This window comes from Macadamia integrifolia, chromosome 1 (genome assembly GCF_013358625.1).
Source record: "Macadamia integrifolia cultivar HAES 741 chromosome 1, SCU_Mint_v3, whole genome shotgun sequence".
In the NCBI taxonomy this organism is placed as follows: domain Eukaryota; kingdom Viridiplantae; phylum Streptophyta; class Magnoliopsida; order Proteales; family Proteaceae; genus Macadamia; species Macadamia integrifolia.
This window is the reverse complement of record NC_056557.1, coordinates 24106457-24125941: the sequence shown is the minus strand read 5'-3', so window position 1 is coordinate 24125941 and position 19485 is coordinate 24106457. Positions and strand designations below refer to the sequence as shown.

At 38.7% G+C, this 19485-nt stretch overlaps 1 protein-coding gene across 2 annotated transcripts in view; it reads left to right on the top strand.

Annotated features, from left to right (window-relative positions):
- The first annotated feature begins 208 nt into the window (after positions 1 to 208).
- The window catches only part of LOC122082044 (O-fucosyltransferase 27), a 29452-nt gene continuing 10175 nt past the window's right edge, over positions 209 to 19485 (top strand). The window contains exons 1-5 of one of the 2 annotated variants that reach the window (XM_042649549.1): positions 209 to 641; positions 1065 to 1149; positions 9867 to 9937; positions 10025 to 10113; positions 10215 to 10458. In XM_042649549.1, the coding sequence (XP_042505483.1) occupies positions 465 to 641; positions 1065 to 1149; positions 9867 to 9937; positions 10025 to 10113; positions 10215 to 10458 (666 nt within the window). In that variant the 5' untranslated portion in view covers positions 209 to 464. The remainder of the gene's footprint in view (positions 642 to 1064; positions 1150 to 9866; positions 9938 to 10024; positions 10114 to 10214; positions 10459 to 19485) is intronic. The other variant, XM_042649547.1, reaches the window with a different exon arrangement.

The following is a 19485-nucleotide window of genomic DNA, read 5'->3' as shown; positions in this document are numbered from 1 at the left end:
GTGCCATATCATTGTGGTACATGTTTTATTGCACTGGATTTTTTGAAATACATTATTACCATATGATCCATTTAGTTGCCGTATATATTCCCGTATTGTTGCCGTCCCGAACTTACTAAGTATGATGCGATCCTATATTCTAGATAATATAAAACAAATATCCTAAAAAAGGGTAAACTGTCTGAAATTATATATGAAGTGATTTACAGTGATTTTTCCACTTCCGTTTGTGTTTTGGTTCAAGTCTTCAAGACAAGATCTTGGTTGTGTTTCAAGTGTTCATTGACTTCTGCTCCCTCTACAGGGTTTTTCTCCTTAACCTCCTTGTGGGTTCAAAGATTATTACCAAAGTGGAAGGGGAACCGCCGGAGTGAGGTTTTCAGATCAGTGAACTGTAACTCCGCCATTATCTCTCCATTTTCTTTGGTTTTTGTACTTTGGGGTTCCATGAAGGTTGAGGGAAGATGTTTAAGTCGAAGATGAGATGGGTTGCTCTCGTTGGACTTGTTCTCTCTGTTTTCTCTTTATGTACTCATTTTTTTCTTACTTTGTATACTGGGAAGAACATTTCTGTGTATCAGGCTTCAATCAGAATCTTCAGTTGGCGACCCATCTTTGAGAATGCAGATCTTAGCAGAACTGTAATGTGCTCAAAACCCACCAAAATTTCATCTTTTTTTACGCTTTTTTATTCCTTCCAGTTCATTATATTTTTAATTCTGATAGTTTTTGGGTGGAGATCGACCTTCTTTCTAGTCCCTTTTTCTTCTCGGAAGAAAAAATTATTTCAGCTAAGATGAGGACCTTCATGGCCGAATTCGAGTTTTAGCTTAAAATTTCAGTAGTGTATTCGTATGTTACCTTATGGCAGCAGAAAACATGTGACAATTCTTTGTCTGTTCGCTTAAAGGAGCTTGTTGTTAGGTTTCCACTTTTGAACTGACCAAATTTCTGTAACAAACGAAAGGTTTAATTTTTCCCAAGATGATGTTTTTATTTTTTAATTTCATATTCTCTTCTCACCTTTTTGTTGGTGTTAATTAGTTATATTTTCTGTTATGCAGAGTTCAATGTATAGAAGATTATGGGGTCCTGTTAGGAATCTTGAGTCTATACTTCCACATGCAAATCCCAGAGAAAGCTATGAAGGTTAGATCTCTTGTGATTTTCTGTAATGTCCTATTGTCTAAACAATATTTATAGTCTTAACAAAAGAATGCAGTGGCCTATTGTCTCTTTTTTATTTAGGTTTGAGGAAAGCTAATCAGAAATTTAGATGTTTTACAAATTTTCAGTCATTATAACCCATTTACGTGACATTTCTACATGGAGTTCTAACCAAACAGATATGCTGTTCTTATTTAATTGAGTTCCAAGTGCATCAAACTTGTTAAAGTACCGTAGAAAGGCATTTTTTGTTCAGGAAGCACATGAAAATGTAAAGACCTAGTCATTCGATAAAAGTAGAAAAATGTAACTGTAGATGCAAGCCCTGTTTCTAGAGCATTGCTCTTATTTGTGGGGGTGTTCTTTGCCTTTCTGATAAATTTTAAGGGTTTCTTTTTTGAGGCTGGTGTGGAGATTATTTTTCTTCCTATTTGTCTTCTTTTATATCTACAATCCTTTTTGTTTCCCTCTTTTCTCAAAAGTGCTATTATCAAATTTATTCACCCTCTCCCACCCAGTTAAACTGTCATGCCTGTCCAATCCTCTTAAGCTTATAAAGATGATTACCAGGTTTTAAAATGTCCACCAGTTTGACCTAAGCTTTAATATAACATCTGATAAGCCTAGAAAGAAGGCTTATGGAATCCTAGGAAGAACCCTTACTCTTAAACTTAATGTGGTACATCATGACAGCATTTCAACAAATCCAGTGAGCACAACTATGAGAAGATAAATTCTGGATGGTTCCTCATCAATAATGGATTATGATTTGGGGGTTGTGCATAATAAACTGGGAGCCGGTTCAGTGTCAGTATGGTAAAAACTGTACTAGTATATGATTGATAGACTATCTATACCAAATGAAAAGTGGAGGTTGTTGATTTTGTATCGAATTTCATTGAATCCCATAACCTTTTTCTCTTATAGCTTATAAGTAATGATCATTGTGCAAGCATTGAGCTCTGTGATTTGTAGCATTAAAGTGCAATTTAACTCATGGAATGAAGCTTGGGTTTTCAGGCTTCAGCATATTTTTTCTTTCATGAACCATACCCTTACATTGCGGTAAATAGACTTAACTTCTTATCTAGGTTTAAAAACTTGGAACTAGGTACAGGATAGGTCTTCATCGATTATGGGATGGTTCGGGTCATATTCCAATTCTATAACAATCAGAATAGCTTGGAATCAGTCGGGCTTGGCCGGGCTCGGACCGGTTGGAGTCAATAAGCAAAGAATCGGGATCTGCGTCGGTTGATTCTGAGTCAATTTGGTTGATTCTGACCCGTTCCAATGTTTAAAACCCTACTTCTTATGTGAGAATCTCGATGTTCCTTTGTGCTTTAAGGCTGTCACATGTCTTCATATAAATTTTTCTGAGGGTGAAATGATCCGGTGGGCTTGGTATGGCTCCAGGTTCTAACTAACGGTTTGGATTGTGAGATTGGTTTGAGCCCCTCAATGTATTTGGTGTTCCCTGGGAGGAAAATCCTCTACCAAATTCAATGTGGTAAATGTTGGTAGATCAGTTTGGGAGAGGTTGTATCTATTTGAGGAAGCTTAGCTGCTCTCACTAACAGAGTCTCCTTCCAGAATCAAGATATTTCCTTGTGACATTCCATCTTAGTGGCATATAGCAAATCCCTTTGCAATGCTCATAGAGGATTTCCTTTAACAATGTAAGAATTCAAACACTGCATAAGGATTCAATGGTACCCCTAGAAGATGGTCCTGGAAACTATGGGGCATTGGCCTTAGCACTAAAGCATGGATTGATGTATGTATGTCAAAATAAGAATACCGTATGGCATATATATATATATATATATATATATATACGCACACCAAGCCAAGTCTGATAAATCAACATCTTTGGAATTTCATCCCCTATGATAGCCACTGATAGGTACTGATCTAATACACATACTGATGCGGGGAAGCAATTCTTAAAATAAAGCCGCAAGAAGAAGAAGAGGAAACAGCCCAGGGTTCTTCATTAGAGCCTTTGGCTTTACAGTGGGCCTCATTAGCGCCTTCGGCTTGATAGTGGGCCTACCCAGGCTTAGATTTATTTGTTTTATTTTTAAAGAGTCTTATCGTTGAGAACTTGAGAGAACTCCTTTACCTTGCGTTGGGGGCTTCCTTTTGAGGTTTCTTTTTAGTTTGGTTTTCCTAATTGAGTTGTTATTGTGGGTAGCCAGTTACCTAAACTGTTAGGGAGTTTTTTTATTTAAAAACATAGCTTGTACGGGCTTGCCCAACAATTTGATGGTGTTTAATGAATTTGGCTTTCATGCCTTTACTGCTGAGAGAATCAGTGAGCTGTAAGCCTGTAAGAGACGGTCAGAGTGAGAAACTCTATTTCATTGGAGAGAATCTGATCCAGGCCATTGGTGGGAAATCAAGGTCATATCCCTTTATTGCTGCTCTGGTTTATATGCAAGTAAGTTGCTTTTATCTCCTTCCATCGATTGGCACTATTGGTTGTGATTGGATTTGTGATTTTGATAGATTATTTATTTTTTTATTTTTGCTAAAGATCAGCAAACAAATATATTACTATGAATGTATTTGATAGAGTAAACTCTAAGTAAACTGCTGATTTTCAAAGTAGATTTACTAGTGTTCATTATATATTAGAAACCCCACAAGAACACCCTAGAGGATGCTCTGTTTGAGGCCTTTTAGAGCAGAATCGAGATCACTCTTGATAAGGATCTAACCAACAGATCAGGCCAGATATTTTAGGGCGTTAAAGTGCTGCCCTAAGCTGACCTTCGACTAGGGTTTGGAGCAGGTCAGGCTCTCTGATCTGGTGGTATGCATAATCACCCAAAACTGGAATTTTTGTGGCCAGATTGTGAATATTCAACTATTTTTATAAATCCAGCCATGGATTATCATTATATTTTAGGGATTTGATCAAGTATTGGTTTACTATATTTGACCAGACTTGGAACTCCATCTGAAAGTTCAACTTTGACTTTTATAAACTTCTTTAAATCTGGTTTCGAGGTTATATTTGATCCTGTTTAGGGGTGACTTTTCTGAACCCTTGTGTTCAGCTTACCCATCCCCATCACCTTTATATGCACATATACAAATTGATAAATTCATATACATATACACATGTTAGGTCATTTTGTTCTCGTAAGTATGAAATAAAGAAAGAATGTACTTAGACAGGCTGGTGCTTGCTATATTTGTATTCAATATTAGGTAATAATTCTGAAGTATAATTCATTTTTTGAAGTGTTATATTTCTGATAGATATTTTGTTATTCTGTTTCTGGTTCATGCTCACAACATGGTGGCTGAGACATGGCCAAAATTTTCAGAAAAATTGAAATGCCACCTCATAGGTGGTGGAAGGAACTGGTGCTGCCCATGGATGTTTGCAATCTAAACCGTAGGAAATTTTCTTTGGCAGATGAAAAAAATAAATGCAAGAATCCATCATATAGCTTTTTGCAATTTTGATGGTATGTATAGCAAACATGAGGATGTTGAGATGGATGTTCGGAAAAACTAGAAAGGATAAAATAAGGAATGACCATATTAGAGCTGATTTGACAGTTGCCCTGATTCATGAAAATTCCTGAGAAAGTCATTTGAGGTGGCACAACCATGTTCAATGGTGGCCTGGGGATGCACCATTAAGGAGGAGTGATCTGATTCAGATTGAAGGAATTATAAGGGCTAGGGGCAGGCCTAAAGTGACTGTAGGAGAAGTATTGAAGAAAGACATGCATAGTTTAGGTCTTGTCTCGAGTGGTTTTCACGGCTCACCATTAAACCCGGTGTTTCACTCAACTTGACACCAAACGTGGGCGTTTTAAGGTTCACACCTATCTTTTGCAACTCTTTGAAAGAGTTTGAATGAGTCTCTCAACTCAATAACATAAAAGCCTGTAAGATAGGCGGATATACCAATACAAGCACATACAATGACCTCCTATAGGAAGATAAACAAATTAAAGCACATTACATTTTGCCTCTTTGTAGGTTGATTTTCCATGGATACACATACGACTTGGTTCCCCTTATACTCACAATGATGATTCTTAAAGTTTGGCGCATGGGTATTCTTGAGATCTTCCAAGCTTGGCTTTCACTGTCTTTCAAAATTCACCCAAGAGAGTTGATGCAGCAGCACTCTGATGGATCAACCCAAACCCGCTCCAAGACCCAGATCCAACTTGGGTTCCAAGTTACTGATTTGAGTCCAAGATCATTAGAATATTCTAGGATTTTATTTTATTTGAGAATAATTGTAATCTTTTTATTTTGGGGTAGTATCCTATTTGAGTCCTTATTTACTTCTAATCCTGTTAGTCTAGATTTTAGTAGATTTTAGTTTTATTTTATTCTTTGACTTTAATTAGGGATTTTTTATTTATTTTATTTTAGTTATTATAAATTAAACATGTAACCCAAATCAGTGAATTAATGAAGTATGAAATAATTTGGAGAACCCTTTGTGGCTGTCTTCCTCCCCCCCCCCCTTCCTTCTCTCTTAATTTGTGGAATTTCTCCCTTACCCCTCTCTCTCTTATTTCCTCCTTGTCTAGCGAGACAACCCCCCTTCTTCTTCCCTGTGATTCCCCTATCTCTCCTTCCTCTTCTCTCTCTCTCTCTCTCTCTCTCTCTTTCTCTCTCTTGAAATCAGCTGCTTTCCATTATCTCTCTAACATATTCTCTCCTTCTTCCCTGCTGCCCTGTTTGAAGCAGACTTTTGGCGACCCATAGAAATCGATAGACTTCCTCCACCCTTTTCCTTTCTTCATAATGTTTTGGGTGTTGGTTCATCATCAAGGGGTGATTGGAACCCTAGAAACTTAGGTCTCAAATCGACCCCTGCTGTGAGTTATAAGCTGAACACAGGTCTGGTTCTTTGTCTACCACCTGATCTATTTCAGGAATTATTTATTAATTTCTGACATGCAGGTTGGGTTGTTCTTTGTGAGGATTCAAGAGTCCTAAGGGTCAGCGAGTGAACCTCAAAGTTTCATCTTTATTGAGTGTGATTCGAGAGTGTAATCTCATCAGGGAAACAAACCATTTTCCTCTGGTGCTGGCTGTCGTGAGGTTGAATACAACCTAATGTGTGGGGGTCTTTTTATACTTTTAATTGCGTATTCCCAAAAATACCCCTCCTTTAGGTTAATTCAACTTTACCCTTATTTTGTTTTCAGTTCCTAGTTTACCCTTGAACTATAATCTAAAGTCCCCATTGTGTCCTCCCTAAGCGACCATTCAAGCATTAAGGATTTCTGGGTATTTACAAAATTGCCCTTCCACCCTTATGAACTTCAATATATTTACAGGATTGCCACTCTATTGTAAACAACACCATATTTGTTGTTTTTGCCCCTAATCTTAGACCTAAATTTGCTTAAAGCTTTTAAGTGGGCCCACACCCAATTGGGTTGGTTTTCTTGGGACCCACCGGCCCCCCCCATTAAGAGTACTCCATAAACTCTCCAAAAGACACCTAAAAAGTTCCCAAGTCCGCTATATATATTTACAAAGAGTTTCTCCGAGAAACCAGCTTTTTGGCTCCCCAACAGTAAAAAAAGGGGCAAACAACAACTATTTTTGCCCCGTGCAGATGTCCACTTAAGTTAGCGGATGTCCCCTTGACCGGAGATGATTCTGGGCGTCTCAATTTGATCATCCACTCTTGGAGCGGATGTCAGGTCTTAGTATTTTGGACCTAACGTTCTCATATGAGATCATATTGACTTGATTTCTTTTTCATTTTAAAAAGGACTCAGAGAGCTACAATTTTCATGTTTCGAGCTCAGTCCAAAGATTAATGTAAGTATTCCTAAGTTGCCCATGAAATCACTGGTTATGCAGAATCAGGGTTCTATACGACATGGACAAGTTGTTTGTTTGAATTTTAAAAGTAACTGCAAGCGTACGGATCAGTGTAGCTAACGGGTCGAATATAAGGAGAGCAGCCACTTTATTTTAAGCTTCTTTTAGTAATGCGAAAGTGTAACGATCGATTATGGTGATCTACTTCTAACTACCGTCCTAACACAAATGTATCTGAAAACGTCCTAACCAACATGTCTAAGGAAATTGGAATAGCAATTGAAATAAAAATTGAATGACCTAACCATTCACATCTAACCCTAACCATTCGTCATCTAAGAATTTAAATACTCAAACCACGCAATTAAAAAGCAAATAACTGAAAGTAAAAGTGCTGAAAAGTAAATAAATAAAATAAAAAGGGGAAAAAGCTAGAGAGAGGCACACAAGTAGGTATCTCTACTTAGCCCGAGGGATGCACCATAAATAATAAGAGCTTCTCTACTTGACCAGAGAGTACTCTTACAAGGACTTTTCTACTTGGCTTTAGGGGAAGGGATGCAATATAAATAATCAAAATAAAAGGATGGATCCATAGCTAGAGAGAGGCAAAGCCAATGCATAATCTAGCCATGAACCTTGGGGGAAAGGGAGAGCAATAATGTAAAACTGGAAATTTAAAACCTAATTTAAGAATGAAAGGGTAATAAGAAGAGGGAATGAGAGGGAGGTGAGAATACTGTAGAAGCCTACTTACTTGAATTTCAATACTTGAACTTGAAAACTTGATTGAGATTTGAAATACTACTAGTACTAAAAACCAGATCTGGAATAAACCAAATCTGAAATTGCTAGTACTAGAGAAAACGAATCTGAAAGAGGAACTTAAACTTGAACTTGAACAGAGATGCTCCACAGCTTGTTTTTGTCACCTAGATCTAAACCTTGAACTAGCGAATTAAAATTACAATACCATAAACCATAAACATGAAAGAAAACTTTCATTCATTAATTAAAACTCCATTACAAAAGTGTTTAACCAAAAAGTAAGAACTAAAAAGAGACTAAACCTAGAGAAGAGAACTAGAGAAAGAGATAAAACCCTAAAATAGAATTGTGCCTAAGGAGAGAGAAAAAAGAGCACAAAAAAATAATAACTAGTCGTCCTCTCCCCTTGAACATTTTTTATTTATAGAGAAATAGGGAGAGAGACCAATGATTAGGGTTTGAGGGGCCCACAATTGTGAGGTGGAGGAGAGAGAGTGTAGCCCACGATTTTCCTATATTTTTTTTCTATTTTTTCTCTCTTCAAACTTGCCCACAACCCTTGGATGATTTTCTCTGCTTGCTTGAAGATTTGGACATCTTTGTTGATGATGTGGAGGAGGACACGATTTGGACGGGATTTATTTCTCTTTTTTTTTTTCTTTTTTTTTTTTTTGTCTTTCCTTTTTCTCTCTCTTCTTGCACAAGAAACCCCCTTGGCCGACCTTTATTCCTTGCTTGAATCGAGGGATTTTGCACATCACAACTCACCAATTACACTAGGTAGTTGTTACCAAAAACGAATCTTCAATCACTTAAGGGTGTGATCCATTGATCCTTGTTGGCATCTTAGAATATTCCTTATACCCCTGGGACAATTGTAGACGGGCTAGTTCTGCATCTCTGTTTAGTTCTGATCCATTATTCTTTTTCTGGCCCGAAAAGAATAATCACTTGTATGGGTGACCAAACGGATGTGTACTTTTAATACAACACGTCCATCTTGCTCAGAATTTCGTCCTCTTCGTAGCCATGGAAAGAAATGTGATCTCTTTATGTGTAAAGTTGGAGATACTACGCCAGATATTCCTTAAGGCCTTAAAAATATAAAACCTGCAAAAAGAGAGTAAAACCCAAGGTAGCTCCATTCTAAATATGTAAAATACATGTTTTACTACCCTAGATTTCACACATAAATGTGCTCATCACTGTTCAAGCCTTAACTTCCTAATAAAAAAAATCTGATCAACCTGATTGCTAATTCTAGTGAAAGAGGATTTAAACTCCTCATGTTGATCACTTCATGGAAAACCATCCTATGGTAAGGAATCTTATCCATTTAATTTTGTATAAGCAGTTCCTACCTAAATGACATTTATATCTTGGTACAAATTATTCCATGCTTTTGTGTTTAGTTTTAAGAAGGAAGATGGATTATATTATAGATGGGAAACATACCTTCTGAGGTATCCCTACATAAGCCTGGGTTGCTCTTTTGTTGAGAATGGAACAAGGGAAACATGAGTTTATGCTTGTGTGAGAGTAGGATTATAGTGAAGCTTCTCTTTAAGTTTCTCAATTATCCGGCTTCTTGGCATGACTTTCTTGAGAGATCTTCATTGCTTGAACATTTTTAATCTTCACTCAAGTCTTCTTGCCTTGCCTTTCCTTCTACGCTAGAGATATGCTTGATAAATTTCACTATTGTAGATTGCACAAACAAAGTTTGTCTTACACGTTGACACAGACCCGGACAATCATGTCCATAAGCGTGCTCATCACTACCAAGCCTCATGAATGCTTGTCTTCCATTCAAACATTCACTAGTCACATGACATGTTTGGTTCACACTACCAAACACATCATTGGCAGTTATCATCAAAACATAATATTGTATCCAATAGTCCTACGTGTTCCTTTGCTGAAAACCTTAGGGGCAAGGTCAGGGTCTGGCGGTCTGAACCCAAGCTATGTGCCAAAAAGGGGGGTTGGGTCAGTTAAAGAAAACGGTAGAGAGCGATATTGTTTTTTTGCTTAAACTAATTTACATCAATTGCATTTATTTTTCGTGTGCCTTGTTTACTTACTCCCCACTTAAATGCTCATGACAGCTCCTGGGTCACCAACCAATGGCTTTATATTCGTTAGGATTCAAGGAAGTTTCCATGAGATCAGGAATTCGGTGAGGATTTTACTTTCAGCCCACCTGTAGTTTGGTATTGAAATTTTGGATATCCTTATCTTTAATGCAATCTCTTTTGCCTTCCAGATTTGTGATGTTGTGGTTGTTTCTCGCCTTATGAATGCAACATTAGTAATTCCTGAACTCCAGCCCACCACAAGCAGCAAAGGAATTAGGTTTCTCTTCTTTAAAACATGTTCTATTAAAGTGTTTTATGCATGACACAGACCAGTAGTAGTAAAATTTTTTAACTATCATTTCATATTTTTTTGGGCAGCACTGACTACAAGAGTTTTGCGTACCTTTACAATGAGGATCAGTTCACAGTAGCATTAGTGAAGGATGTCAAAGTTGTAAAAAGCCTTCCAAGAAATCTCAAGAGGGCGAGGAGAAGAAAGGAAATACCCGTGTTTAGAGTGCCTAACTCAGCTTCTCCAGATTTTTATCTGAAATATGTTCTCCCAGTACTAAATCGGCATTCAGTGGTTGAACTAGTTGTTTCTGATGGTGGCTGCTTGCAGGTACTGACTGTTGTTTTTGTTGTTGCTGTTATTGTGTTTCTTTTATGGAAAATTTGTGGCAGCATGGATGTGTTCCCAAGCTCAACAGCATGTCCCAACTAAACTTTGGCCATGTGGCTGATAATGTGGCAGCTTCCAACCATATGGATAGTTAGGGTCCTCCATAAAATTAGTCGCGTGTCAAATTCTGAATCAAACTCAATCATATGCCCAACTTGTATTAATTATTCCCAATTACTTTGTGACTATATTCTTACATGCTTTTTCTCGATATATAAAACTCGGACAGGATTGAAATTTTATTAGCTAGGGGATGGTATGGCTTGCTTTTGCACTAAATTTGATGGCCGGGTGGATTACCACATTGCGGATATCAAGCAGAAAGTGTTGCCAAGCTTAATAAGACGTCCATGCTGCTACCACCTACGCTTCTTTTGTCATTAAATCATTGATAATTTCTTTCTTTCTTCCCCCCCCCCCCCCCCCCCTCCCCCTCCCTTTGCTTGTTGTTTGGGTGGTGGTGGTGAGGTTGAATGGGAATGTAGGTGTAAAGCTTCGGTTTTTAGCATTGCTACTTTTTTATGTTTCAATTGTGGAGACATGAATTCAAAACAAGCCTAAAATATTGATGTTGTCTTGTCATCCTTGGAGATGAGGCAGAATGGAACTCACACTATGTAACCTCCTACTGTTTGTATTAGATTGGAATAATGTGTGGTATTTATCGTCTCCTTTGCACCTTCCTTCTTTGGAGGGAAAGGGAGGGGATGTCAGTTACTTGTACATTTTATTTTATAAGCTGTAAAGTAGAGAGCTGATTAACCTTGTGAGAGTGATTGATATTCATCTATTTCCAAAATTTTGAAGCCAGCAAATTTGATGTGGGTGAATTACACTTAGGGTCCCTCACATTAGGGTAATCTATGATTCGTTCCTCCCTGTTTTATATATCCCTTTTTTGGTTCCCAAAAGACGGACGGTATTGCTAGACTATAGGATGGGGTGACATCTTCATTAAATGCCTGATGTAGATACAGTTTCAATTACCTGATTGGACCAGTAGGACCGGCTGTGGAAGCCAAGGGCCAAGAAGAACCGGTCCAGCCCATGGTTTAAAGTATTTTCGATACTGATACGATACGATACCCTCTGATATGTATCTTAAATTTTGTCGACCGATACGATACACACCGATACAATACATGGGATTTTTAAAATCCTTTCGTATCGATATATATGCTACGATAAATACCAATATGCACCGATACACTATCGATACGTACTGATACTCTATGGAAAATATAAAATCGAGGTGAAATATACGTTTTGGTATATATTGGTACGTATCGGTGAGTATTGGTATATCGATCAGTACGTATTGGTGAGTATCAACACGTATCAGTGAGTATCGATAAGTATCGATCGGTATGTATTGGTGAGTATCGGTATGTACCGATACAGTGCGCTACGGTTATATAATGGCCAAGATGGGTATTTTTCAGGAAACACGATTTTTTGAGGGGTTTTTATTCCAAAGTTGCTGCCAACCATATTTCTCTCTAATGAAAGTGGAAATCAAGGTTGGGAACAAAGATTTTACATTTATGGGACAACTACAAACCTTGAATTCTTAGTGCGATCCCCTCAATTTAGTGTTTATGCATAATACATGTTATCAATAGCTTTTTTTAACAAATTTTTTATGTAAGTGTTTAAAAAGGTGTTTTATATCCATTTATATGCGTATCTTTAGCGTATCTTAGCGTATCTTAGCGTATCTCCGATACGATACGATACCCTCCGATACGTATCTTAATTTTGGCTAACTGATACGGCGATCGATACCAATACTTTAATCCTAGGGTCACTCCAGCCCAGGTTTTTGGTCCAACAAGGGCTGGTAGTAGTTAGTTTTATAGTATGTCTTTTATTTCTCATGTTTTTCTTTGGGTAGGATAAGTAGGAGTTTATTTCAGTGTTAAGAGTCTAAGTAGGGGTAGTCTTATTATTTTCTTTTAAATACTTGCATAAACTCAATGTTTGATTTTCAGAGTGAATTTAATTTTAGAATTAGTGAATTTGTGTGTGGTTTGTGATCCCCTTCCCCCTCTTGTGCGATTGTCCCTCTTCTCCCTAAGGCTACCCCATCAATTGGTATCAAAGCCGAAGGATCCCCATCCCTTCCCCGCCATCTCTCTTTTCCATTCCCATTCTATGTTCTGTTCATACATAGACTAAGAAATAAAAAAATAAAAAAATAAAGAAAGAAAGAAAAAAAAAAGAAAAAAAAGGAAAAAAAAGAAGAGAGAGAATCGATTCTGCCAGAGGAGAGTCGACCCTCCATAACTCACTGCCCCCCCTTTTCTCTCAACTTCTTCCATCGAATCCCTTTCTAGGGTTCCATTAGCAAAAAAGAAAAAGAAAAAAAAGAAAGAGCATCGTAGCAGAGAGAGAAGAAAGAATAGAAGAAGAAAATCGAAGAGAGGCAGAAACAAGAAGAACAGTAATAGAAGAAGAAGCAAAAGAAGAAGAAAAGAGAAGATCGGAAAAAAAAAAGCTCAGTAGAGAGCGAAACAAAAAATAGAGGAAGAAGAAAGAAAGAAAAAAAGAATAAAAGAAGAAGAGAAAGAAGAAAGAAGACGAGGAAGAAGAAGAGAGAGAGGAACATACCTGGTTTGATCGGTTCCTTCTCTTCCGTCAAGCCCCGCCTTCCCCTCTCGTTCTATCTCCAAGAAGGAGAAGGACTCCTTTGTCGGTAACATAAACCCCCACGATTTCTCCTTTTCTCTCCTTTTTTCCTTTAATTATCTTTTTATTTCCCAAAATACCCTTGCCCCACCTTTTATTATTTATGTCTTCTTACCTCGTCTTTCCAAGTATACCCCTCTTCCCTAATAAGTGAAATCCATTCTTCTTGTGTTTCAAATTGAACTACTACCCATAAAAAAAAATGAGTTATTTACCATTCTGTCCTTGCCCTTTAAACATCTTTTATTTACTATTTTGTTGAGTGTAATCTGCCCATCTCCACCATGGTAGCCAATAGTGAAGTTGTTCAACAGCTAAACTCCTATAAGGGAGAAACTGGTGCAAAAACTGAAGCTCTTATGACAATGATGGAATCCATGTAAGCCTCTATTGATCGTTTGGTGGTAGCAAATAGAGGGAAGAGTCTCATTCAATCTGGGGATTCTTCTAATACCACTCCACAGGATCCGTCACTACCACTACCACCATTGCCACCACATCATACACCGCTTCCACCACCTCCACCAGCCTATGGAGCTGGTAGATATGATGATGGAGCAAAAAGAGTAGCAAGATTAGATGTCCTTGATTTTCATGGAGACAACAATCCAGAACTATACCTTGACTGGATTCATAGCCTAGAGACATTCTTCAGATGGTATGGGTTGATTGAGGCTCGAAAGATCCTATTTACAGAGGCCAAATTGAAAGACACGGCCCGAATCTGGTGGATCAAGCAACAACGACAGAACCGAACCCGAGGCATTGGTTTAGTCACTACTTGGGCTGAAATGCATGAAGTCATGAACCAGAGATTCTTACCTTCTGATTACAAGCAACACATACATCTCAAGTTTGCACAATTGAAACAGGTGAATTTGACTGTTGAAGAGTATGTTGCTAGATTTTATTATTTGGCCACTCATTCTGATTTTGAGTGGGATGAAGAAGTATTGTAGCATAATTTCACAATGGTTTGCACCCTCAACTTAGTGCCGCCCTTCCATCTAACCGACTGCCTACAATGGAAGATACCGTACAAGTAGCATATCAGGTTGAGGAGAGTTTGAAATGTCAATACAATTGGAGGCCATTTACAGATGCTTTTCCTAGAGTTCCTAGTTATTCGGCCACAGTCGTCTCCACAGGAAAAGTCAATCAGTAGACCACAGACTAGTGCTTCATTTATGGCATCTTCACGACCTAGCCAACCGTATTCTCCACCTCGTTGTGATTCAGACATGTCATCTTCAAGGCCTAATTATCCATATTCCTCACCTTAGTGTGGTTATGACAGAAACTTAATATTCCTAAAGGAGGCTATTCAATGTTTTTCATGCAAGGGGTACAGGTATAGAGCTAATCAATGTCCTAACCGGTTGTTGGCTTACATTGACAAGGACAATTTTATACCCTATGCACCAGAAGAGCAACCGAAAACAGGAATAGTAAATCTGGAGGCTGAATGTGATCGTGAGCCTAATGAGATCAATGATGGTGACAGTGATAGTGAGCTTCAACCGTTTTATGTGATCCCTCCTCTTTTGACTACACAGATGATTCCCGAGGAAGACGATTGGCGCTGTAACAGTATCTTTCAGACCAGGGTGCGATGCAATGACAGTTTATGTAATATGGTGATTGGCCACGACTGTTGTACCAATGTTGTTGTAGAAGATGTTGTTCGCAAGTTGGGTCTAAAAACTGAGCCTCATCCGAACCCCTACAAGGTTGGGTGGGTAAACAACAATAATCTAAAAATTCATGAAAGGTGTTTGCTCACGTATTCCATTGGTAGACTGATTGATCAGGTTCAGTGTGATGTTCTCCCTCTAAAAGTCTGTCACATTCTTCTGGGGCACCCATGGTTGTTCGACAAGAAAGCCAAGCACTGTGGATATGAGAATACATACTTTTTTCAGCATGGTGGCCTTGAGATGAGGTTTCTTCCATCAAAGGATCTTCCCCCTCTCAAGCTTAAGAGGACAATTGGTACTTTTCTTATAAAGCGCAACGAATCTGACGGCATTCTTGGATCTCATCCAAACTTGACGGAGTCGAGTTCTTTTCAGAAGGGGAGAGCTTATGTAGATACAGTTGCACTTACCTGGTTGGACCGACAGAACCGGCTGTGGAAGCCAAGGGCCAAGAAGAACCAGTCCAGCCCAAGTTTTTGGTCCAACAAGGGCTGGTAGTAGTTAGTTTTATATTATGTCTTTTATTTCTCATGTTTGTCTTTGGGTAGAATAAGTAGGAGTTTATTCCAATGTTAGAGTCTAAGTATGAGTAGTCCCTTTAAATACTTGCATAAACTCAATGTTTGATTTTTAGAGTGAATTTAATTTTAGAATTAGTGAATTTGTGCGTGGTTTGTGATCCCCTTCCCCCTCTTGTGCGATTTTCCCTCTTCTCCCTAAGGCTACTCCACCAATGCCCATCACTTGTAATAACTTCTTCTTTGCAAGAAAAGAGAGAAGGTTCAATTAGAGAGGGAAACACAGATCACGTTTCAGAGGAGAAAGAGAATGGAGTTAGAAGGAGAAGAATTAGGGGCCAAGTCATTGACCCACCAAGTGTTGCTGGTGTTAAGACTAAATTACCAAAGGGTAATCAGTCCCAAACTCCCAATGAGTCCATCACAAGCTCCAACAAACACTTGGAATAGATCAGATTCAATTAAAAAGACATGGAAAATAGACTAGAAATTTAGTCAAATACATCCACCTGATAACTCACAAATCAATGTTCGGTTGAGTCCAATATTATGGTTGAGTGTTGCTCTTATAGTACTTGATAAAAATTCCAAACAGGTGTGGGAATTGATCTTCGGTTGAGGAGATACAAACTACAAAGTGGATCGAGTCTCTCACCTAGGGGCCTCCACAAGACCCTAAAAGGTTATCTTCAATTGGATTCTGGTTTGGGAGAAACACCAGGTCAAAATCCTCCCAAATCTGAGTATCGATCTGGCTGCAGAGATGGTTCTGCCATTCAATTTGTTGCGGTTGATTGTTTGATCAAGGGGGCTTCTCCAAGGCTTGTTTGATCACTCAACTCACAATTAAGAGCAAGTAAAATAGAATAAAAAGAAGAGAAATATATAAGAGAAGCATAGAATGGATAGATATGGGTGGGAAATGGCCATCTCAGCCTTGGGCTACTCACTCACATCTATCTCAGCTGTTGAACATTCTTTCTCAGGAAAACGATATGCTAGCTAGCATAAAACTGATTCCCCAAAACTTATCTTCTATTGCCATCTATAAAAGCTGTTTATATAGCCTTGTAAAATTGAATTACAACTTATAAAAGCTGACTCAGCTCCTTCAATGGGGAATGCAACTCACCTGCTCCTCTTGAGGTCTGATACAACATCTCTTCCCGTTCTTATTCAGCAGTGAAAATCTGTCGATGCAATAATAACTGGATTTAAACTGAATCACGCTACTTCACCTGAAACTGTTGTGACAATCTGAGACTCTTGAGGTGGTGATATTCAATGTAGGCCCTAATAGATTCCTATTGCTCTTGTGGTCATTGTCATTGTTTTTGTTCTTGCTCAGCGACAGGCATAGTTGTCATGGCGTCGCCAAGGCGGCGATTTGGCGTCCTGGCTGAAAATGAAGTTCATGGCAGTGCTACGATTTACGTGACTCACAAATGGCGGTCGCCATTGGCTGATAGGCGCCGCTATGGCACCGCCATGGACGCCAGGTACGCCTGATTCACTAGGCGGTCGATTTTTGTAAAATGCAGGGTGATTTTGGTAGGGCTATGTTGATTTTTGATGATTTGATGTTGCTTAATTTTGGTTTTATATGTTATAGGGTATATATTTTAGGCTTGTAGCATGCTAAATAACTTTAGAAAATAGGGGAAATAGAAAAAATAGCATACCAAATAACTTTAGAAAATAGGAAAAATAAAAAATGACATATGGGCGATTTGACCGCCATGGCAACGCCATAACGGGCGATTCATCGCCAAATCGATTAGTCACCCCTCCACCGCCTTGGATTGATTTGACGCCGTGACAACTATGGCGACAGGCTGATGAGCTCATCAATGCAATTGAAAAAGTACGAATAAGGTGGATAACCCAGAAGCAATCTTGATTTGTCGATATTGTACTTCTGCAATCAACCGATTTGATTGTTGCAATGGATATTGATATGAGTGCCTTTTCTTCTTTTTCACGTCTGGTCAAGTCTGCAAATCTCTCTACAAGCAGCTGGTTACTAACGACTTCTTCAATGTTTTTTGTATGTCAGTTTCGTAGATCATCCAAAGATATTCATCTGTCGGGCTATATTTGATGCTCGTACAAGTTGTTTGTTGGTGATGGAAAAGAGGGTTGTGGGAGTGGATGTTGAGTGAGGGCAGAGGAATCAATTCTTAGACTTAAAAAAGAGGATCTATACGGTCATCGGCAAACTAGTCATTGTTGGATAGTGAAATGGTGAAAATATAGGAGAGATTCCACAAAGTGACCATTTTAGGTATCTAGGGTCCAACCATAACTAAAGAATGTGACATAGAGAATGATGTTTCACAAAGAATTAAAGTGGGATGGATGAAGTGGAGAGGTGTATCCAGAGTGCTGTGTGATCGGCGTATCCCTTTAAAGCTTAAGGGAAAATTCTATAGAACTGTTGTGCGACCAACTATGATATTTGGGGTAGAATGTTGAACAGTTAAGAAGTGCCATATAGAGAAGCTATGTGTAGCTGAGATGATGATGTTGAGATAGATGTGCGGCAAAACTAGGAAGCATAAAGTAAGGAATGAGCATATTAGAGCTGGTTTGGGAGTTGCCCCGGTCAATGACAAGCTCCACGAATATCGTTTGAGATGGTATGGCCATGTTCAAAGGAGGCTTGAGGACTCCCTAGTAAGGAGTGATCAGATTCAGATTGAAGGAGCCAAAAGAGCTAGGGGGAGGCCTAATATAACCATAGATGAAGTGAGAATGACATGCATTGTCTTAGTGTTGTCCCAAGTATGACCTTGGATATAACCTATTGGAGGGCAAGGATCCATGTAGCTGAGATTCTCCTGCCTTGTTGGGCTGTGCCTCTTTCCTCTTACTCTCATCTTTCTTCTCTTATCTTTTCATCTCTTTTCTTTGGACTTTTTCCTATTTTGTTTGGTATGGATCCTTGTACCCCGGGACCCTGTCCCCATTAAGTTGGGATCAGTCTGAGTTTGTTGTTGTTGTTGCTGTTGATTGCTACTGCTGGCTCAACGTCTCCCTAATGGAGGGACCCAAAAAGGCGTATCTAGTGCATGGAGGACCTTGGTGATATGTACCCCAATAGGGGACCTAGGTTTAATTTACCCATTTGATTTTGTTGTGACCAACTTTTCGCTTTCTCTCTCATTTTCCTATCTGCATGTGGACATGCATGCATGTGTTAGCGGTTTTACAATGGGGATTTTGTTGGTCTTTTCTTCTCTTTTTTGGGTTTTTTGTGTTTTTATATGGAGGGTTTTCTATTGTTTGCTATGGCTTGGGCAAAGTTTTGGGATCTCTGTTTATTCCTGGCATATCTCGTTCTCTTTCTGAGGTTGGACTTTGTACTGCCTCCATTCTCCTTCATATTAGAGTTATTGTTAACCCGGTGGGAGTGAGGTGAAGCAGCATATATGGACTGGACATTTTGTTATACTCAGCTGATTGCATTGATTAACTTGTAAACTGCCTAGTGCTTCTATATACTGCACACTTCCCAAACTTATTTAATGCTGCGAAAGGATATTGGCTTATAAGCCATTCCATGAGACTGTTGAATGCTATTTGAAGAGTTATACCTTGAGGGTGAACTTCATGAGCTACATTTTGTCAATGGGTCAGTGGTAACTGATAATTACTTCAACCCGGTTTGTACTCTTTTAAAGAAAAAAAGGGAAAAAAGGGGGGGGGGGGGGGGTTCATAGCTACTTTACCTCAGAGAGGGGAAACATCCTACTTTTCTCTGAGTTGCACGTGATTCATGGCATGCTTGGTATGATAGATATTTGTGCTAGCTGGAGTGAGCTTTTTCTTATTCATTTGTCAAAATATATTTATGTTTGTGTGTGTGTCTTGCATTTCCTAGTAAATTCATGGCCTCATTTTACTCCATAAGATGCTGAATGGAAGTTACATAACTTCAACGTGAGGAATTGAGTGGGGAGTGACAAATGTACCCCTAGCCATTCTCCTATTTGTTCTTGGCTCTTCATCTTTCTTCGTGAACTTAAACTACACCCACTTTATCAAAGCGTATCCATGTTGAT